Source organism: Medicago sativa, chromosome 6 (genome assembly GCF_051527215.1).
Source record: "Medicago sativa cultivar Bolivia chromosome 6, Bolivia_mono, whole genome shotgun sequence".
Lineage (NCBI taxonomy): Eukaryota > Viridiplantae > Streptophyta > Magnoliopsida > Fabales > Fabaceae > Medicago > Medicago sativa.
In genome coordinates, this window is record NC_140754.1 from 28,580,812 (window position 1) to 28,603,855 (window position 23,044).

Here is a 23,044-nt window from a genome sequence, read left to right on the forward strand (position 1 = left end):
TTGTCGTTGTCGAACCCCAGGATAGGTCTCTCATGTCGTATGTTCTGCCCTAGTAGGCTCTGCCCTGGCTCCTTAATTAGACCCACTAAGAGCATTTCAATGATCTTCCTCTTTGTCGCCTCCTTTGGAGGTGTTATGGGAAGAGGAAGTCCTCTTGTAATGATCCTATTGAGAGACACTTCCCGTTCAACGTCTGGTGGTTGTGGAATCACATCTTTTGTATAGGAGGAGCAACAACAACAACGATTTGTTTGTGAGATGGGGAAAGAGCGATGGAGGTGCTTTCTCCAAGAGTAGGAGAGAGAATTGTGTTCCTGTTATCTTTCAGCAAAGGAGAGAGAATAAGAGCCACAAAGTCTTGCAAGATTTGTACCGCAAACCAGGGATTTGTGGCGACATTCTCGAAGCCGGCGGAATGAGTTATGGTCATCGAAAATTGATTTGTGTGTGAGCAAAGCACAAAGATGATTTAGTTACGGTACTCGTGTTGCGGTGAACCGGTACCATGAAGGAGATGCTTCGATGAGGTTTCCGGTTCCATTTACAGTGGTGGTCGACAATACCTGCAAAACTGACACCCTCTCCGAAAGGAATTATGGAATAATAAATTATAGGCCGACTACATGGTTTTCTACCTAGTTCGAAACATATCATGCCGACGACATGGGTTTCTACCCAGTCTAAAACAAACCAGCACTGCTATACATCGCGAGAAAATTCTCGCGAATGTATCCTGAATCCAAAACTGCTTTGCTACAAAAAAAACAAAAAAAAAAAACTCCCATTAACAATCAAGCGGTTACAAAAGATAAGGGATTTTTGTTGTCACTATGTCGTGAGTTCCACGAATTTAGAATTCGCTGTAAACAACAAAAATACCTTATTTTTTGTAACCGCTTGATTGTCAATGTTAGTTTTTTGTTTTGTTTTTTGTAGCAAAGCAGTTTTGGATTAGGGATACGCGAGAATTTTCTCGCGAGGTACAGCATTGCTGAAAACAACAAAAAAATCGATCTTGCTAAGAAAATTTTAGTAACAAGTATTTGTCTAGTGCAAGATTTTTATATTAATGTATAAATAATATTTTATTGTCATACCCCAATTTTTGACCTAAGGTTCTACATTCATACACTGACACGCGTCCTTTGACCTTGATCAGTCTCTGACTTTTCAGTGAAAAATTCGACAGAGAGGTATTTTAAAATACCTCATTTTTTTTTATTTTTTTTTTTTTTTGTTCCGAGTCAGACCCTCTTATCCTTTTATTTTTTATTTTTTTTCATTTCTTATTCTCTATTTCCATCTTTTGATTTTAATCTTAATTTTGTTTTTAATTTTTAATGAATCAATATTTCCTTTTATTTTAATTACTTCTTTTTAGGATAAGTCTAATTGTACAAATTTGCAGTCACCCTTTTTATTATTATTTCTTTTTATTATTATTATTTGATAAAACCCCAAAAAATATGCATAGTCATCCTTTCTTTTATTTTCTTTATTATTTGTATTATTATTTTATTTTTAGTCCAAGTCCAAAAAGTGTCCACGTTCAACCCAGCCTGTCAATCCCAATCCATGTTCAAGCCTCATCTGCAAAGAACACATTTACAGGAACAGAACGTGTTTCCCTTCTCATTTCAATCCAAAGTGCAGATTTTTTCTGCTCTTTCAACAAACCCTAACATCCCAATCCTTGTACTATAAAAGACACCTGCAATCACAACATTAAGGGGGCCGATTCCCAACACAAAAACCTGCAAAGAGAATATCAAATTTTTCAGTAAAAACACACAAACAACCTCAAAAATCTGCCATTCACAACACAACATAAGCCAACACAGTTCAAGCCAATTCAATCATCAAATACACGAACCAATTTTTCAACCAATCTGATCCACAATCACAACGCCGGCAACCGACGTTTGCAAATCCGTCGAGTCCAATCACGATCCAACCACACGAAGTCAGAATTGAATTCAAAGCCCTCAAAACCAATCGGCCTCAAGCACACACGCGCACACAATTCAGAACAGCATCATCACAGTCTCGCGTTACAATCACTGACCCAATACAAGACCGAACCGTACAACCGCAAACCGGTCGAAAGCTTCAAACCATCAACTGAACAACATCAACTCCACGATCAATCGGCCCGAATCGTGAAGCCAGAGGTATACCGTTTTCATTTTTCTTTATTCCTTTATGTATACGTAAGTTTTTTAGGAGAAATTACGGAACCGAAATTCAGAATAAAAAATAAAAAGAAGCAGTGAGTAGAAGAAGTAGAAAAGATAGTAGCAAGGATCTTGAAAAATATATGAAGGAAGAAGAAAATTAAGAGAAAGAACATAGGAGAAGAATAGAACACATGAAGAGAGAAAGAGAGAAAGACGAGAGGATTGAGAAGGAAAAGAGAGAGAAAAGACCTTTGAAAAATGATAAAACCGGCCTCTCACCTCTTTTTAAGTGCTCACCGAACCGGTCCGGTTCTATTGAACCGAACCGGTCTGAACCCAGCCCATCTGCGCCTTGCACTATTCTGAGGCCCAATATCTTTTTTTTACTTCTGCACACCTCCCTACTTGCTGCCTACACCCCACTTTTGCATATTTTTTTTTTATTTTACTTTCTTCATGCATTTTAAATTCTCTTGCATTTTTATTATTTCTTTAGCATGTTATCATTTCTGTATTTAGTAGATTAGGATGCAAATTTATCGTTTATTTGTTCATTGCATATTTATTTTCATCTCATTTATTTTCATAGCACAGAATTTAGTTTGTACATTAGGTTTGAATGTAAATAATTCATGCATTTTTAGTCTAGTTTACCATGCATTTTAATTTATTTTATATCATTGCTTGAGATTAGAATGTATAAATTAGGCATTATGTAATTTATTTACTTCTCTTTGTCTCGTATAGAATTTAGAATGTAAATATAGGCTTAATGTAATTTATTTATTTCCTCGCAGACCATAGCATGTATAATAGGTTTTATGTAATAGTCTTAGGAGCATGGGTGCGTGCGTGTGTGTATGCCTTTCTTTTTATGCTTCTAGATTAGGTCAAAGGTCCTCGTGGTGGTCCAACGCCACCATAAGGCACCTACGCTTTTATTTTTTATGCTCCGTCAGTTTAATTTCATTCCAATCATTCAAAAATAACAAAATCATGCAAATAGTTCAAAAAACACAAAAATATTTTTCTAAATAAACCTTGATCTTAAATCAAGTGACGTCTTTTTTTATTTTCTTTCCTTAGTCAAACTTCAATCAATTTAATCATATTTCAAGTCATTTTTTCTTTAATATAAAAAATACAAACAAATTCATTTTGCCATTTGGCTTTTCCATTTTAAAACCTTTTTTCAAACTAATAAAAAACACACAACCAATCAAACGTCAGTTTTTTAACCCCGAACTACGAGGTTTTGATCCCTCACGGGTACGTAGGCAGAGGACCATGTCCTTCCAAATCAATAAAAAATGTAGATAAATAGGTCTTCCTTTTTTCATTTCAAATCCCTTTCTTTTTTTCAAAAAAAATAATAAGCAAGTTATAGCACATTATTTAAATAAAAACCAAGAGGTTCCCGTAGAGTACTACGGACATAAAGGGTGCTAACACCTTCCCTTTATGTAACTAACCCCCGAACCCTAAATCTTTTCAAAATGGGGTGTTTGAACTTTCTTCCCCTTTTCTTAAAAAATAAAAATGTTCGGTCGTGAAATAAATTTAGTGAGTCAAAAAGCTAATCAAATAGCCTTGATCTCCGAAAAATGACGCGACAGAAATGGCGACTTCACTGGGGACCCCCTTAAGAGGGTTGAGCCTAACTTGGCTTTATTTAAAATTTGTGCTATAACTTGCTTAAAATCAAAAAAAATATAAAAGATGGAAATATCTGTATACATGTTCTCCCTTCTTCTTTCTTCTTTCTTCTAACGTGAGTGGTAAGATAAGTCCTACACCCGGACTTGAGAGAAATTTAAGATAGGACGGTGGTATAATCATAGTGCCTTGCCAAGAGTGAATTTTGGTTTGTGACACATGTGATAACCCCACTCAACTGAGGGATCTTGGAAGTATACTATGTTGGCATGAGTATTCGTGTTTGGCATGTTATTTTCAAGTGACTGTCGAAAGTTGAGGACCTTTAGTTACCTTTAACCCCTCTTGGCCTTTTAGGACGTGGTGCGGTGGCTAATCATGAGTAATCTTGGTTTAGTTGACACGCGATACCACACTCAGACAAGACTTTCTTACGAATATTATTGGAACGGAAGTATTTCCGTAACCTGATAGTGTTCGGAAGTGGTTGATAACTCTGGGAACTTGGTAGAACCCGTGATACAGGTACATTTGAAAACCATAGTCCTTACCAATGGCGTTGTTACCCTTGACTCCAACATGTGGACTTAACCTCACCATATATTCACCGTTTGTGTTAGCATAACCATGCATACATGCATTCATTCATAAAAACTTTTTCCCATCAAAACATCGAAAGACTTAGATAAGTTCTTGTAAACATCGGAGGAGTAGACCTTATAAAGAGGGACACCAAGGAATACAGTTTCAAAAGTCTTAAACTAGACCTTAGCTTTGTTGGGGACTTTGTCTTTGGCTTTGCATTTGTTCTTAAAGGAACCGTTTTTAACATTTCAAATTATCAAATGAAACAATATTCCTTATGATGTTTACAATTACTTTGACAAATCCTTCAAAAAATGTGTCTATTTTTGCATAAGCTTCATGCATCATTTTGCATTTCATAGTCTCAATTCCGAGTCTCACAAATTTTTCTTTTCCATACAAAGGTCAACCCATTTCAAAATTGGTCCGATGTCTTCATTCAAATTCAACTCGCAAATGCAAGCATTCGTGCAAACACAAAAAATGGATCAGCTTGAACAAGAGATCCACGAGCTTCGTGAAGAGGTAACAACGCTTCGGGCCGAGGTAGAGAAGTTAACTAATTTAGTATCTTCACTGATGGTTACACAGGTTCAGCCACTATGTCCCCAACAACCTCGACAACAGGCTCTGCAACAGTTTACTCCTCAAAACCAGGCTAAGGGGGCACCGAAGTTTGATCCAATCCCTGTGAAATACGCGGAGCTGTTTCCTACACTGCTTAAGGAGGACCTAATCCAAACAAGACCACCTCCTCCGGTGCCGAAAAGATTGCCAATGGGGTATAGAGCTGACCTTTCTTGTGCATTTCACCAAGGGGCACCAGGTCACGATATCGAGCGATGTTTTGCTTTCAAGACTGTAGTTCAGAGGTTAATCCAAGATAACACCTTGTCCCCCGAAGGTCAGCTACTTGTCCAGCCACAACCTCAACAACAGGCTCCAAGAGCACTGCAGTTTGATCTGATTCCTATGAAGTACGCGGAGTTGCTTTCGTATTTGCTTAAAAAGAGCTTCGTACAAACTAAGGCACCTCTTCCAGTACCGAAGAAATTGCCGGCTTGGTGGAGACCTGATCTCTTTTGTGTCTTCCATCAAGGGGCACAAGGTCATGATGTTGAGCACTGTTTCTCTTTGAAGATTGAAGTCCAGAAACTGATCGATGACAACGTCTTGCCTTTCAAGAATTTGAATCCGAGCGTGTAGCCACAATTGGGTCGCTGTCAATGTTCTTTCTACTACTCATCTGCTCATTTAATGTGTTTGTTGTTTGTCTTTCCAAAAAAAAAAATCCTTTCGTCCTGCCCGAGACGAAAGTGAACTTGTGTAGGGCTTTTCGCTTCATGTATTTTTCATCATTAAAAAAGTCGCTTTGATCCCGACTTTGTTTTTATTTTGTGCTTTTTTTGAAAAATGGTAATACAAAAAAACCAAAAAATAAATTTCATTCTCAAATATCTGCATAATCATAACTTACACTTGTCAAAATCAATAATCAAATCATGCATTAATAAACCCGTTGAACACATTAACCATGTACTCTCTTCCAACTTTGAGTTCCCTGTGTCCGAAGCTGAAGAAGGGAATGAAGAGATTCCCGACGAGATCTCTCACATACTGGGGCATCTTAGTCATCGAAGCTGCCAACAAAATATCAAGGAGATTATCCAGAAGATGACATTCAATTACAAAGACTGGCTCGGGGTGCTACCATTCGCTTTGCTCAAATATCGTACTTCAGTACACATTTCAACAGGGGGCAACCCCCCCCTCCTTCCCCAATATGCAACATGGAGGTCGTGCTTTCCGTGAAGGTCGAAGTCCCGTCAATAGGAGTTCTGCTAAAGTCCAAGCCTAATCGAATTTAAATACACGACGACCTTTGTACAAATATATCAAAAGAGGTTTGAAACAAGCTTCTAACAAGAAGGCTCGTCCCCTTGAATTCAAGAAAGAGACTTTGTGCCCAACTTTGTACTACTTTCCAACCAGACTCCAGGGGCAAGTGGACGCCTAATTATGAAGACTTGTGAGCAATGACTCTTACAATCATGGATGGTGACAAACTCACATGTCCTATGAATGCCGGTGCAGTCAAGAAATACTTTGTCAAAATAAAAGCTCGATAAGTCGCAAACCTGAAAAAGTGACTTAGGCAAAAATGAGCGTCTCGGTGGACTGAAAACCCGAAAGGGCGGTCCAGGCAAAAATTTGAGACAAAAAAAAATGATGGTTATCCTGATAGATTGAAAACCCGAAAAGGGCGATCTATGCAAAAGTTAAGGATCATGACAAGTAACTGCATCAGTCAGCACAGTCCACTTGGGGCATCCAGCTGTCAAAAGACCTCTGATTCGAAGCATCTGCAGATCAAAGACTCGGAACTGGAGCATTCAAAGTTGTCAGGGAGTATAACGGTTATTGTGGTCAATGTACCTTTCCCATATATTTACTATTTTCCAATTTTTTTCAAAGATCCGTGGAGCCATGCCATTGGTAGGCCACCACTCAATTCATCAAATTCGAGCCTGTGCCCATTTATTTGGAACTCTCATTTATTCTATTTGCAAATTTCTTCTATTTTTGATGGCAATACTTGAGGCAAAAATTTTTTCAAAATACAAAAACCTTTTTTTACATCTTTTGAAAAGTGTGAACAACAAACGCACTCTCTTTGAACTTGTGAGTAGTCGAAGCGTACATCAGCATCCGCCTCGAGAACGGTTACATTCCGGAAGAGAAACATGTCTAAACACAATGGAGGGGACCTCTGCTTCAAGCAAGATGCTTTCACAGTCAAAAAAAAAAAAAACAAAAAGAAATACAAAAATAAATGCTCTCTAAGTTGAAAACCTGAAAAGGCGGCTTAGGCAATAGAGAGCGTCCCGGTGGACTGAAAACCCGAAAGGGCAGCCCAGGCAAAAATTAGGGGCATAAAAAAAGGAATATATTCCCGGTGGACTGAAAACCCGAAAGGGCGGTCCAGTCAAAAGTTAGGGATTTTCAAAACAAAAAAAAATATACAAAAAAAAAACATGACTGTTGAAGCATGCCAGAGGAAAGGCACTCCGCGCTGATTTACAAATGGTGACTTCTTCCAGACTTTTGGTTAAACAATGGGCTTTCTCCCCAAGATTCATCGGTTGCTATTCACCAGTTGCTACCTTGTGCCAGGTTTCACACCGTCAACGGCTCGATTGGTTCACAATAATATCATCTCCAAGGAAGTTTGTCGAGTGTTTGTACTGCGATGTCAATCCGCCTCCCGTCTTACCTGTCGTGTCATGTCTCATCGAGTTCACCGGTCATATACAGTTCGTACAGTCATACAAATTACGTTCAGACATTTATACATTCATACATTAATACTTTCACATATTCATACACAACATATACACAATATCAATTCATACATGGTTGCATCAGTCACCTAGTGTTTGGTCATATCTTTTCGTTTCAGTCTTCAATTGTTTCAAGCTGCCAGTCCTAAACAACGGACCGCTTGAGTTTACTTTTTGTCTTGTTTCAAGCTGCCAGTTCCAAACAACGGACCGCTTGAGTTTACCTTTCACCATGTTTCAAACGATCAGTTCCAACTAATGAACAGTTCGAGGTCACATTTTATTTTCACAAAAGTGACGTCCCCTGCTTTGTCAGAAAACGAGATGTCACTCAATCTTTATCTTCTCAAGTATCTCATTCCCCGCATGGTCGGATTACGGAATATCAAACGTGTCTTTCCCCGGTTTGTCGGATTACGGAAGATCAAAACCATTCCCCGGTTTAACGGATTACGGAATATCAAATCATCATTCCCCGTTTTGTCGGATTACGGAATATCAAGTGTTTCATTCCCCGGTTTAACGGATTACGGAATATCAAATCACCATTCCCCGTTTTGTCGGATTACGGAATATCAATTATCATTCCCCGTTTTGTCGGATTACGGAATATCAAGTGTTTCATTCCCCGGTTTAACGGATTACGGAATATCAAATCATCATTCCTCGTTTTGTCGGATTACGGAATATCAAGTGTTTCATTCCCCGGTTTAACGGATTACGGAATATCAAATCATCATTCCCCGTTTTTTCGGATCACGGAATATCAAGTGTTTCATTCCCCGATTTGTCGGATTACGGAAGGTCAAAGTCATCATTCCCCGTTTTATCGGATGACGGAATGTCAACAGTGTCATCTCCTGGTATGTCGGATGACGAGACGCCACTCAATTTCTGTTCTCTCAAGTGTCGTTCCCCGTTTCGTCGGATGACGGAATGACAAAAGTATCATCCTTAGTGTGTCTGGTTCAGAGATGTCACCAATCAAATTTAATTTCAAGTGTCAGTTTCTACAAACCATCAGTTTACAAATACATTTCAAAATTCCCAGTGTCTGTTCAAGATTTTGTTTCCTTTCATTTGTCTTCATATCATCAACACGATGGTAGACAATTATTTTCCCCAGTGAAACTACATTCCCCCTAGCGGAGTCGGATCCCTTTTTCTACAACGAATTTGGGCATCTCGTTGTTGTTCCTCGTCTCAGTCAAGTCATCTTTGGCGTCCTGCATTCATAATTACATCACAAGCATTCATAGCATCTTAGGTCCAAAATTGGTGTACTTTGTATTTAAGTCTCTTCGATCCGATCGAATCAAAGATTACATCTTCAAATCTCCGGACGAAGAAACTTAAATAGGGGCATCTGTCATACCCCAATTTTTGACCTAAGGTTCTACATTCATACACTGACACGCGTCCTTTGACCTTGATCAGTCTCTGACTTTTCAGTGAAAAATTCGACAGAGAGGTATTTTAAAATACCTCATTTTTTTTTATTTTATTTTTTTTTTTGTTCCGAGTCAGACCCTCTTATCCTTTTATTTTTTATTTTTTTTCATTTCTTATTCTCTATTTCCATCTTTTGATTTTAATCTTAATTTTGTTTTTAATTTTTAATGAATCAATATTTCCTTTTATTTTAATTACTTCTTTTTAGGATAAGTCTAATTGTACAAATTTGCAGTCACCCTTTTTATTATTATTTCTTTTTATTATTATTATTTGATAAAACCCCAAAAAATATGCATAGTCATCCTTTCTTTTATTTTCTTTATTATTTGTATTATTATTTTATTTTTAGTCCAAGTCCAAAAAGTGTCCACGTTCAACCCAGCCTGTCAATCCCAATCCATGTTCAAGCCTCATCTGCAAAGAACACATTTACAGGAACAGAACGTGTTTCCCTTCTCATTTCAATCCAAAGTGCAGATTTTTTCTGCTCTTTCAACAAACCCTAACATCCCAATCCTTGTACTATAAAAGACACCTGCAATCACAACATTAAGGGGGCCGATTCCCAACACAAAAACCTGCAAAGAGAATATCAAATTTTTCAGTAAAAACACACAAACAACCTCAAAAATCTGCCATTCACAACACAACATAAGCCAACACAGTTCAAGCCAATTCAATCATCAAATACACGAACCAATTTTTCAACCAATCTGATCCACAATCACAACGCCGGCAACCGACGTTTGCAAATCCGTCGAGTCCAATCACGATCCAACCACACGAAGTCAGAATTGAATTCAAAGCCCTCAAAACCAATCGGCCTCAAGCACACACGCGCACACAATTCAGAACAGCATCATCACAGTCTCGCGTTACAATCACTGACCCAATACAAGACCGAACCGTACAACCGCAAACCGGTCGAAAGCTTCAAACCATCAACTGAACAACATCAACTCCACGATCAATCGGCCCGAATCGTGAAGCCAGAGGTATACCGTTTTCATTTTTCTTTATTCCTTTATGTATACGTAAGTTTTTTAGGAGAAATTACGGAACCGAAATTCAGAATAAAAAATAAAAAGAAGCAGTGAGTAGAAGAAGTAGAAAAGATAGTAGCAAGGATCTTGAAAAATATATGAAGGAAGAAGAAAATTAAGAGAAAGAACATAGGAGAAGAATAGAACACATGAAGAGAGAAAGAGAGAAAGACGAGAGGATTGAGAAGGAAAAGAGAGAGAAAAGACCTTTGAAAAATGATAAAACCGGCCTCTCACCTCTTTTTAAGTGCTCACCGAACCGGTCCGGTTCTATTGAACCGAACCGGTCTGAACCCAGCCCATCTGCGCCTTGCACTATTCTGAGGCCCAATATCTTTTTTTTACTTCTGCACACCTCCCTACTTGCTGCCTACACCCCACTTTTGCATATTTTTTTTTTATTTTACTTTCTTCATGCATTTTAAATTCTCTTGCATTTTTATTATTTCTTTAGCATGTTATCATTTCTGTATTTAGTAGATTAGGATGCAAATTTATCGTTTATTTGTTCATTGCATATTTATTTTCATCTCATTTATTTTCATAGCACAGAATTTAGTTTGTACATTAGGTTTGAATGTAAATAATTCATGCATTTTTAGTCTAGTTTACCATGCATTTTAATTTATTTTATATCATTGCTTGAGATTAGAATGTATAAATTAGGCATTATGTAATTTATTTACTTCTCTTTGTCTCGTATAGAATTTAGAATGTAAATATAGGCTTAATGTAATTTATTTATTTCCTCGCAGACCATAGCATGTATAATAGGTTTTATGTAATAGTCTTAGGAGCATGGGTGCGTGCGTGTGTGTATGCCTTTCTTTTTATGCTTCTAGATTAGGTCAAAGGTCCTCGTGGTGGTCCAACGCCACCATAAGGCACCTACGCTTTTATTTTTTATGCTCCGTCAGTTTAATTTCATTCCAATCATTCAAAAATAACAAAATCATGCAAATAGTTCAAAAAACACAAAAATATTTTTCTAAATAAACCTTGATCTTAAATCAAGTGACGTCTTTTTTTATTTTCTTTCCTTAGTCAAACTTCAATCAATTTAATCATATTTCAAGTCATTTTTTCTTTAATATAAAAAATACAAACAAATTCATTTTGCCATTTGGCTTTTCCATTTTAAAACCTTTTTTCAAACTAATAAAAAACACACAACCAATCAAACGTCAGTTTTTTAACCCCGAACTACGAGGTTTTGATCCCTCACGGGTACGTAGGCAGAGGACCATGTCCTTCCAAATCAATAAAAAATGTAGATAAATAGGTCTTCCTTTTTTCATTTCAAATCCCTTTCTTTTTTTCAAAAAAAATAATAAGCAAGTTATAGCACATTATTTAAATAAAAACCAAGAGGTTCCCGTAGAGTACTACGGACATAAAGGGTGCTAACACCTTCCCTTTATGTAACTAACCCCCGAACCCTAAATCTTTTCAAAATGGGGTGTTTGAACTTTCTTCCCCTTTTCTTAAAAAATAAAAATGTTCGGTCGTGAAATAAATTTAGTGAGTCAAAAAGCTAATCAAATAGCCTTGATCTCCGAAAAATGACGCGACATTTATATATATATATATATATATATATATATATATATATATATATATATATATATATACTAGCGGAAAGACGGGCTCTATCGTGCTCATCTGTCCGCTCTTTCTACTGCGCTAACACATGTGATTATTTTATTATGTTAATAGCAAAACTTAGTCTAACGGGAAACTGTTTTCTACTAAGCACAAAAGGAAGTCATGAACTTGCATTTGTTTTTAATTTAATTATGGGCATGAATGCTTTTTTTTTTTTCCAACATTGCTTCCTGTTAGGATTTCCACATCTAACATATTCTTAAATAAACCACAACATAACAACCGTGTTCCATTACGTAGGTCATATCAAGGGTCTATGTTTCGCAACAACATCAAATGTGCATCTTTTTTTACCTTTAAAATATGTGGTGGGATACTTCCTTGAGTAGTTTAGTTTAGAAATTCTTGTTGATATAAGTTATGAGGATTCCCTTCAACCTCGTTAAATAACAATAAATTATGTTATTCTCTTGGAAACTACTCTCTCCGTTCCTTTTTAAGTGTCTTTTTAGAAGATTAACACAAAAATAGCTATGTGTATTTTTGCATATTTTCTTCCTATTGTATCCTCATTTTAATCCACCATAAGTTCCTATTTTTTTGCACACACCTTATCTTTCCAATAAATTTAATATGTTATATTTCTCTCGTAACAAACAATTGTCAATTTTCTAAATATTGTGCATATTTTTTTATTTATTTTAAGTCAATATAAAAATTATTCCAACTTCTTCTTCATTGTCATCTTGCTCTTGTTCTTGTATCTTATCAAATGAGTTTTCAACTATTTCTCTCTCTTCACATCTCATTAGCAGTTCCAACGAGTATTCTACTTTTTCTTTCTTTTAAACATTCATGGAATCTTTTATTTTGTTTCTCTCTAATCCGTTCTTTTACTTTGCACTTGAAATTTTTAACAATTGCTACTCGTCAAATTTATAGAATTTTAACTCTTCTTGGAACTATTGTTTGTAACAAAATTTTGTTTAAATTTGAAGATAACAAGAAACAAACTTTGTTTAAAAAAAACAATCAAACTATGTTTAAAAAAAACCAAACATTAGTTTTCCATATAGATAACATTAATTAGTTTTACTGAAAAAGATTTAAGTAATTGACAAATGGTATAATTGACAAATCGTACCCTTAAAATACCAAAAAGACAGTTAAATAGGAACGAAAAATTCACCCTAAAAAGACACTTAAAAAGGAACAGAGGGAGTAATTGATAATTATGTCATTCAATTTTTGAACATCATCATTTGTAGGTGTAATTATGTCTCTTTCGACCATATATGAATTATGATATTGCTCTTCACCTATGAATCACATACACTCCTCATATTAGATATGTCTGAACACGTGTTGCATCCGCATCCACAAATATTAATACCCTAAATTATGTGATTTTCTTAAATTAACGTTATTGGCGTGTCAATATCCGTGTTATATCTGGTGTCGGTGTTAGTATCCATACTTCTTAGCGGTCCTTTCTTTTTATGGCATCTCAAATGGTGGTTTGAATGTAACCAAAAACAAAAGATGGTGGTTTGAAGTTTTCTAGTGTTTCTGTTTTTAGTTGTTGGTAACATGAGTGTGATTATCGTTTAACAATTTTGAATTGTTTAAATGGTTTTAACACTTTGATTTCTTTGTATTTTGTTGGGTTGAATTGTTTAAATGTTTTTAACACTTTGATTTCTTTGTATTTTGTTGGATATTGGACGGGGACCATGGGAGCAGTTTATCAATTGTATACATGCAGAACGTTTGGAATCACAAAGAAAAAAGCAATGCTTTTATTGCCTTAAACGGCAGTGGAAGGAGCTTAACGGCAGGGGATGTTATTGTTTATTTTCCCTTTATTTAATAATTAAAAAAAACCATAGTTCTCTTTATATAAAAAAAAACCACGCTATCATAGTTTGTATAAACAATTATATACCAGCAAAATCAAATAATTCTTAAAATTAATCGTAAACAATTGAATCATAATCGCTTATAAACCAACAAAGTCAAATATATAATCCATAAAATTAATCGTCTTTGATTAGTTGTAACATGAAAGAGACAAAAAAAAAACTAAACAGGTTAATTTTGAATTCTGAAGCAGAGGGTTGAGAGAGGTTGAGAAAAACTAAACAATGCGGGAACGAACTATTAACTGTGAGAACCCTACTTATTAATATTTAATATAGTTCTAACAAATCTTTTTCTAAAATATTTTTAGTCCTAATCTTTTTTAGAGGATTTAAATTTCAATCTTTAACATTATATTTTGGTCATGTTTGTTACTAATCTTTTTATCAGAAGATTTAAAGTCCAATCTTTATTTTTTGTTCACGTTTGTTACTAATCTTTTTTTTAGAGTATTTAAAGTCCAATCTTTAACATTATTATTTTTTGCTCACGTTTGCTACTAATTTTTTTTATAGGATTTAAAGTCCAATCTTTAACATTATATTTGCTCACGTTTGTTACTAATCTTTTTATCAGAAGATTTAAAGTCCAATCTTTATTTTTTGTTCACATTTGTTACTAATCTTTTTTTTAGAGTATTTAAAGTCCAATCTTTAACATTATTATTTTTTGCTCACGTTTGCTACTAATTTTTTTTATAGGATTTAAAGTCTAATCTTTAACATTACCTTTTGGTCAAGTTTGTTACTAATCTTTTTTTAGAAGATTTAAAGTCTAATCTTTAACAATATTTTTTGCTCACGTTTGTTACTAATCTTTTTTTTAGAGGATTTAAAGTCTAATCTTTAACATTATTTTTTGCTCACGTTTGTTACTAATCTTTTTTTTAGAGGATTTAAAGTCTAATCTTTAACATTATCTTTTGGTCACGTTTGTTACTAATATTTTTTTAGAGGATTTAAAGTCCAATCTTTAACATTATTTTTTGGTCATGTTTGTTACTAATCTTTTTTTAGAGGATTTAAAGTCCAATCTTTACCATTATTTTTTGCTCATGTTTGTTACAATTGATCAAAGGCTAAGGAAGAGTAATTATATTAATAAAATATTAAAATAATATGGAAATACTATTTTTTGTGGAAGTAATAAAATAATATGGAAATATTGTTTTTTGTTGAAGGGATATGAAAATACTTGGCAATCTTTGTTGGTTGTATTGAGGGGAACAACACAGATGTACAACATAAAATCGGCTGATAAAAAAGTAACATGAGTTTTTGTTTTGTGCTAGTTTTTTGTGAGTTTGATATGTGGTTAACGGAGGTAAAAGAGGGTTAACAGAGACGATTACTGACATGCATTAGTAATACACGTGTTATTTTATAATTGACTAATAGTAAGAACTTATAAGGAATTGTGCGTAAGTTTTCTCCTTAAAGTAAATTTATTCTTATCTTTTTTTTTTTAAGGAAAATTTATTCTTATCTATTTGTTACATGTGTTATTTGTATTTAAAACTAAAATAAAAAATTAAGGGTATTTTTGGAAAGAAAAGTTCAACTCAAAAGTGTGCTGAAAGGAGTAGTTTTCTTTATATATAGTATAGATTAATGAGATTCAATTGAGAGGAGATATAAATAATATATTATAATCACTCGCATTTTTATTTAGAAGATAAAGAAAAATATATTTAAATAATTAATTTATGATAAATATTTGTCTCTTGAATGAATTATACCTTCCAATAGCTTCTTTAGAGATTCACTTAAAAAAAACATGAAAAAATTATAAGTGATATATTTGTTTATGAATTAAAAAAAAAACTTTAAGATTTTTAAAATTTAAGAACATGAATTTTCTTCATTAAGAGAAATGCTATAAAAAATTATAATTCTCCCATTTCATTTACAAAGTTTATCCATTGCAAGGAAAAAATCTGCTAGCAATTGAAATCCTATCCAACTCAAGCAATTAGCCTCTACGGTCCACATAAAAAAATGTGTGTGCATTATGTGAGAGGTCTCAACTCAACCCATCCCTAAAGCTGTTGTCCACATAAAAAATGTTGGCATTATCTTCCAGTTTTCTACCCCAAAAGAAACGATTGTCATGTTGAAATGGTAGTATTTGTTTTTATCATAAAAATATCATCAATAACGTATTAAGCAGGACATGATTAATGATGATAGTAATACTTTTATTAAAATTATATTTTTATTTAAAACTAATTTGCCCTTATTATTTGAATTGATAGCAGCAAATTATCATCAATTTTGACCATAAATCAAGTTTTGCACTTTATTAATTTCTCAATCCCCTTCAAATTGTGTTTCCTTCTTTTATAGTTAAATAAGTAATTTTCACATCTTTTCTGTCATTTTAGTTTGTTTTTGTGTTTTCGTCGTCTTTGAACGATTCTGTTTGTTTTGACTTCCCGCTTTTGTGCGCTTTTTGATAGCAGCAAATTATCCAAATTGTACTCTATTAATTTCTCGGTCCCTCCAAATTGTTTTTCCTTCTTTTATAGTTAAATAAGCAATTTTTACATCATTTCAGTCTTCTTTAGTTTGTTTTTCCCGCTTTTAGTTTGCACTGTTTGTTTTGGCTTCCCGCTTTTGTGTGATGTGATTTTTGATTTCTCGTCTTAGTACAACGTTTACTTGATTTAGATTGAAAGATTAGCTTTAAACATGTATATTTAATCAATAACTTTTGCATCAAAAATTATCGAAAGGTGATTAATTATCTTAGTATATATCTCAAAAATTGGCTCCCATGTGCTGTTCTTCTCTGTCTGTTCGTTCAATTGACTTGACTTACACTTTGAAAGATATTTTCTTTAAGTTGCTCTTGCCACACCAGTATTTAAATGCATGTTCCCTCTCTATTTCCACATCATAACTATCAAACTCAAACAAAACTAAATAGCATAAACCACTTTCTTCTAAACCAAATGAAGTCTTTTTCTTTGTTGTCACCTACACTTTTATACCTTCATCTCCTTTTTCTTCTTACCTTAAATTTAATGTGGTTTGGTCCAAACAAAATTAGGGCAGTGGCTACAATAGGAAATCAAACTGATCATTTGGCATTGCTCAAATTCAAAGAATCAATAACTAGTGACCCATACAAAGCTCTTGAATCTTGGAATTCTTCCATCCACTTCTGCAAGTGGCAGGGAATCACGTGCAGCCCCATGCATGAACGAGTTACAAAGTTGAGCCTAGAAAGATATCAGTTACATGGATCTTTATCTCCCCATGTTTCCAATCTCACTTTTCTGAAAACTCTCGACATTGAAGACAACAACATCTCTGGAGAAATTCCACAGGAGTTGGGTCAGTTGCTACATTTGCAACAACTTTTTCTCAGCAATAATTCTTTTGTAGGTGAGAATCCTACAAACCTGACATATTGCTCCAATCTCAAATTATTGTTTTTGAATGGGAACCATCTCATTGGTAAAATACCAACTGAAATCGGCTCTTTGAAAAAGCTTCAAGCAATGACCGTAAAAATTAACAATTTATCCGGAGGAATACCTTCATTCATAGGAAATTTTTCAAGCTTAACACGTCTATCAGTTTGTCGTAACAATTTTGAGGGAGATATTCCACAAGAAATATGTTGCCTCAAACGCTTGATAATTTTAAATTTGGGTGAGAACAATTTGTCCGGTAAGATTCCTTCCTGTCTTTATAATATCTCATCACTTATTATTCTCGAAGTAGCACAGAATAACTTTCACGGCTCTTTTCCACCCAACATGTTCGACACCCTCCCCAATCTTAAAATGTTCTATTTTGGAGCAAATCAATTCTCAGGTCCAATCCCTATTTCGATTGCAAATGCTTCTGCCCTACAAATATTAGACTTAGGATACAACATGAATTTGGTTGGACAAGTTCCAAGTCTAGGGAATTTAAAAGATCTTTCCATTATAAATTTGGGAACAAACAATTTAGGTGACATTTCAACTATGGATTTAGAGTTTTTAAAATATTTGACAAATTGCAGTAAACTACGCTGGATTTCGATATCTTATAATAATTTTGGAGGTCAATTGCCAAATTCCATAGGCAATTTATCCACTGAACTTAGACAACTATATATGGGGTTTAATCAGATATCAGAAAAAATTCCTGCAGAATTAGGATGTCTAGCTGGCTTGATTCTCTTGACCATGGAGTCTAACTACTTTGAAGGAATTATTCCAACTACTTTTGGGAAGTTAAAAAAGATGCAGTGATTACGTTTGGGGGAAAACAAGTTGTCAGGAGGTATTCCACCCTTCATAGGTAATCTCAGTCAATTGTATTTTTTAGAATTAGGTCATAATATGTTTCAAGGAAGTATTCCTCCAACCATAGGAAACTGTCAAAATTTACAATATCTAGATCTTTCTCATAATAAGCTTAGAGGAACCATACCTGTAGAGGTTTTAAATACTTTTTCTTTATCAAACTTATTGAACTTGTCACATAACTCTTTGAGCGGTACCTTACCAAGAGAAGTGGGTACGTTAAAAAATATTGATGCATTAGATGTCTCTGAGAATCATCTATATGGTGATATTCCGAGAGAAATTGGTGAATGCACAAGCTTAGAATATATTCATTTGCAAAGGAACTCCTTCAACGGAACAATACCGTCCTCTTTGGCTTCTCTCAAAGGTCTTCGATATTTAGACCTTTCAAGAAATCAATTGTCTGGATCAATTCCTGATGGTATGCAAAATATCTCCGTTTTAGAATATTTAAATGTTTCTTTTAACATGTTGGAAGGAGAGGTACCGACAAATGGTGTATTTGGAAATGCAACCCAAATAGAAGTGATTGGAAACAAAAAGCTTTGTGGAGGTATTTCCCACCTGCATCTACCACCATGCCCTATCAAGGGTAGAAAACATGCAAAACAACACAAATTCAGGTTGATAGCAGTGATAGTTAGTGTGGTTTCTTTTATTCTCATACTTTCATTTATCATAACTATCTACATGATGAGGAAAAGAAATCAGAAGAGATCTTTTGATTCACCAACAATTGATCAACTAGCTAAGGTTTCATACCAAGAATTACATGTTGGAACCGATGGGTTCTCGGATAGAAACATGATCGGATCAGGAAGTTTTGGTTTCGTATACAGAGGAAATATTGTTTCAGAAGATAATGTTGTTGCGGTAAAGGTCTTGAATCTCCAGAAAAAGGGAGCTCACAAGAGTTTCATTGTTGAATGTAATGCACTCAAAAATATTAGACACCGAAATTTGGTTAGGGTTTTAACATGTTGTTCTAGCACAAATTACAAAGGTCAAGAATTTAAAGCTCTAGTTTTTGAATACATGAAAAATGGAAGCTTAGAACAGTGGTTACATCCTGAGACTTTGAATGCAAATCCTCCAACAACATTGAACCTTGGTCGTAGATTAAACATCATCATCGATGTTGCTTCTGCATTACATTATCTTCATCGAGAATGTGAGCAGTTAGTCCTTCATTGTGATCTAAAGCCAAGCAATGTCCTTCTTGATGATGACATGGTTGCTCATGTGAGTGATTTTGGCATAGCAAGACTTGTCTCAACCATTTGTGGTACCTCTCATAAGAATACTAGCACAATCGGAATAAAAGGAACAGTTGGTTATGCTCCACCGGGTATGTTTTAAATTCTTGAATCTTCATTGATTTTTTGAATCTTCATATGTTTCTACGTAGATATATATAATACCTTTTGTTACATGTTTTAGAGTATGGGATGGGTTCAGAAGTATCCACTTGTGGTGACATGTATAGCTTTGGAATCCTTATGCTGGAAATGCTTACCGGAAGAAGACCCACCGATGAACTCTTTGAAGACGGTGAAAATCTGCATAACTTTGTTACAATTTCATTTCCTGATAATCTTATAAAGATTTTGGATCCACGTCTTTTACCAAGATTTGAAGAAGGAGCAATAGAAGATGGAAATCATGAGATTCTTATTCCAACTGTAGAGGAGTGCTTAATTTCACTTTTTAGGATTGGACTTTTGTGTTCATTGGAATCACCAAAAGAAAGAATGAATATTGTGGATGTCACTAGAGAGCTTAGCACAATCCAGAAAGTCTTTCTAGCTGTTGAGATGAACTGATATTCTTATGCTTATTTGAATTATAACTAACTCATTAATTGGTTATGGAATTAGAATTTTATTCCTAAACTACAAAATATAATGGTAATAATGGCCTTCTTGATTTTAATTTCAGGTTTTGAACAAAATTTCTAAGTCAATTGTGGAAAGAGAAGTTATACAGCATATTGTACTTTGGTTAAGAAATGAATGGTCAGCTGGAATCACATGTGGCTATGCTTAGTTATCGTATATTTGTTTGCAACATACTAGTTGCTATAAAAAACAAAGTTGTCTGTATTGCTTTCTAATTAAATGAAGTGAGAATTGATAATTCTCCAATATTTATCTTCATTCTCATAAGAATTGTCAATGTAGTTAATTCAATGGGTGTCGATTTAATCAAATCTTTATTAAAATGTGTATTCAATTCCTAAGTATCTTAAACTTTTTTTTTTTAAGAATCCTAAGTATCTTAAACTTTGTTTGTCCAAATAAAACAACAAACAATTCATTGCGAAATGATTTGACTTCTTACTATATTACTAGATCTGAAGGAGTTACTTCCATGGCGGTTAGAATCAATCTTAATTTTAAACTCTAAAGTCAATCATGTTAATCATAAAAAATAGAAGATCAATATACGTAAGCATACCTGAATTTATGATCCGATATTGTTGATGTGATATATCTTTCTAGATCAATCTTATTATATAATACAAAGGTACACAATGCATACCTTCTTTTCCCAAACCCTAATGCTTTTTGGCGGGATTTTTTTCACCTGTTTACATTTAAAGCTGAAATTTGAATTTCAAATGCAACACTGCAGCTTCAATTGAAAAGTGTGCGGCTGTGTTATTACCAAGACTGGTAGCACATTCAAATCAACATTCTTTTTCCAATGCTGGTTGAAATGTCCATATTGTATGCACACTGCTCCATATATAATTAAATTCGGTCACTCTCTCTCTTAATTTATTTTCCTCCTTTCTTTCTCTCTCTCTTTCTTTCCAACTTCTCCTCTGCCTAGCTATTATCTTCTTCTTCCTCCTCCTTCCACTCATTTCCCCCAAAAATGTCCTCCACATTTTCTTTCATCTTTTTTGTTTATCATTTATGAAATGTGTTGTTTTTTCTTATTTTAGGGATGGCTGTGTGGCTAGGATTAAGATCATATGTTGAAGATGATGGAGAGTGAGACGTTCGTTGATGAGAAGATGTTGCTTTGACATGTTTCTTTCCTCTTAGGTATTTCACTTTTCATTATTTTCTTTTTACTTTTCTGGCTGTAGATTTTAAGAGGGAGAAATTTGAGAATCGGATTTTGTTTGAGCTCAAATCCATGTGTATGGCTGCATATATATTTGTCATCTCTTTGTTTTCCTTTTTTATATACTTTTATGTGTTTATATGTACTTGGGATTTATTGGTGTTTCTGTTTTTTTGGCTGGTCCGGATTGTATTGTTCTGCTGGGCGTGTTTTTTTTTTTTTTTTTTTTCTGTTTTGCTGAGTATGTATCAGCCGGTGCTCTCTGTTTTCTGCTGTTGGCTTTGTAGATTCAGTGGGGGTTCTGTTTGTTTGGTGCGTGGGGAGCTTTGTCTCACTTTTAAGACCAAAAATAAAGGAACCCGTGATCATATTAAAGCTGCTAGCTAATAAGTTTAAAACTTTGTCATGCATTTGGGATTAATTTTAAGCATTTTTACTACTTCATTTGTGCGTTGTTGAGATTTTAAATGGTGAAGCCAATGAACCAGTTACATGAATGTTTATTAAATACCCATGTTATATAAATTCTTTGGAAAGCAAAGTTTCTTGGGAGAAAAAAATACTTTTGGTATAATGTTTGATCCATATTTCTTAAAGCTTAAATAATGGGTTTAACAATTTTGGTGAATTGAGCATTGGGAGCGAAATGCAATTGAGTTTATATCATCACTAGCTTATGGAAACAATCAAAATACTTGGTTGTGGCATGTGCTTCTGTAGTTAAGTTCAAATTGATTTTTTTTTTGTTCATTAGTCAAATACATTGTTATCTTTAACTATACTATGTAGCATGATTGATTTTTGCAGCTTATGTAGCTTTTGTTCAGTTGGTATCTTGAGGGATAAGAGCTGACTCCTTTTTCAATTGTCTTCTTTCCAAGCATGAAGGGACTTAGAATAGGATTTGTGCTTTTACAAACTTGATTCTCTCATTTGGATGTGTATCTCTTTTCTCAATTTTGTTTGATGGCATTTTTTTCTGCTGTTGTGTCTCATTATTGATAAACAAAGGTGGTTGAAAAAAAATCTAAGAAGAATATGTTGACTTTAATGATGTTTTTATCTGTTTAGCATATGGTACTACAATAGTAATGTCGTACAATTCTATAGTTTGACATGAGTATCTTATATTATATGATCGTGATTAACATTATCAATGATTGCTTGGTTATTAGAGTTGATGTTGTCCTTCGTCCTTCAATATGTGGAGCAACCTCATTTGGATGTGGCTCGGCTATTGGTGCTTCATTTGGGGTTTCTTGCTTTGCTGTGCTGGGGTTTTTTGAGTTTGCTGGTGCTTTCTGTTGTTTTAGCTTTGGTGTTGTCATGTGTTTTAGTGCTGGCAGTTTGAGGGTTTTTGATAGGGGGTTGTGTTTTCTAGGTGCTGCAGCGGTCTCTGTATCTGTTTGTGGGCATTGCTGCTGTGTTGACAGCAGGTTGTGCAGTGGTGTTGTCTGTTGTGCTTCTTTTGTTGCCGGTGGCTGTTGCGGTTTGGTGTTTTGGTAGGAGGCATGTCAGGTTGATGGTGTTGTGTTAGTTGTGTGGTTTTGTTGTCTTAGTTCCTGCTACTGTTATGGAATTAGGACTATAGGTTTTTTTTAGAGTTATTTTGGACTTAATTGCATTTAGAATATATTGTTTTCCGATTTGATCCCATCTGAAAGAAGTGTCCCCATGGGATATGAAATCAAAGTTTTCTTATTTGTAGTTTATAAATCGAATTGTAGTTCAATTGCAAAGTATTTCACTGGCAACTAAAAATATAGCAGGAGACTTTCAAAATTGAAGATAAAGATACATTGTCCATATAACTCAGCCATGGAGATATTATTGAGAGATGAAGGTGGTGAACATGTTTCTAATATGATCTATAGAGAAAAT

The 23,044-nt window shown here is 34.5% G+C and overlaps 1 protein-coding gene, 2 long non-coding RNA genes and 1 pseudogene across 4 annotated transcripts; 2 read left to right on the forward strand and 2 right to left on the reverse strand.

Annotated features, from left to right (window-relative positions):
• Positions 1-1,260: 1,260 nt before the first annotated feature.
• Positions 1,261-2,437, reverse strand: LOC146914344 (uncharacterized). Its single transcript, XR_015014116.1, has 2 exons — positions 1,874-2,437; positions 1,261-1,754 (listed from the first exon to the last, which is right to left on the reverse strand). It is a non-coding gene; the product is annotated as an uncharacterized LOC146914344 (long non-coding RNA).
• A 6,861-nt stretch (positions 2,438-9,298) lies between these two features.
• Positions 9,299-11,692, reverse strand: LOC146914345 (uncharacterized). The gene is made up of 2 exons (XR_015014122.1): positions 9,912-11,692; positions 9,299-9,792 (listed from the first exon to the last, which is right to left on the reverse strand). It is a non-coding gene; the product is annotated as an uncharacterized LOC146914345 (long non-coding RNA).
• Positions 11,693-16,730: 5,038 nt separating this feature from the next.
• On the forward strand, positions 16,731-20,297 carry LOC146914346 (putative LRR receptor-like serine/threonine-protein kinase At3g47570). The gene is made up of 2 exons (XM_085717195.1): positions 16,731-19,436; positions 19,529-20,297. The coding sequence occupies exons 1-2, from the start codon at positions 18,122-18,124 to the stop codon at positions 19,909-19,911; spliced, it is 1,698 nt and encodes a 565-aa protein (XP_085573321.1). The 5' UTR covers positions 16,731-18,121; the 3' UTR covers positions 19,912-20,297.
• Positions 16,736-18,425, forward strand: LOC146914347 (putative receptor-like protein kinase At3g47110 pseudogene; annotated as a pseudogene). The gene has a single exon (XR_015014121.1). The product of XR_015014121.1 is annotated as a putative receptor-like protein kinase At3g47110 pseudogene (transcript).
• Positions 20,298-23,044: the final 2,747 nt, after the last annotated feature.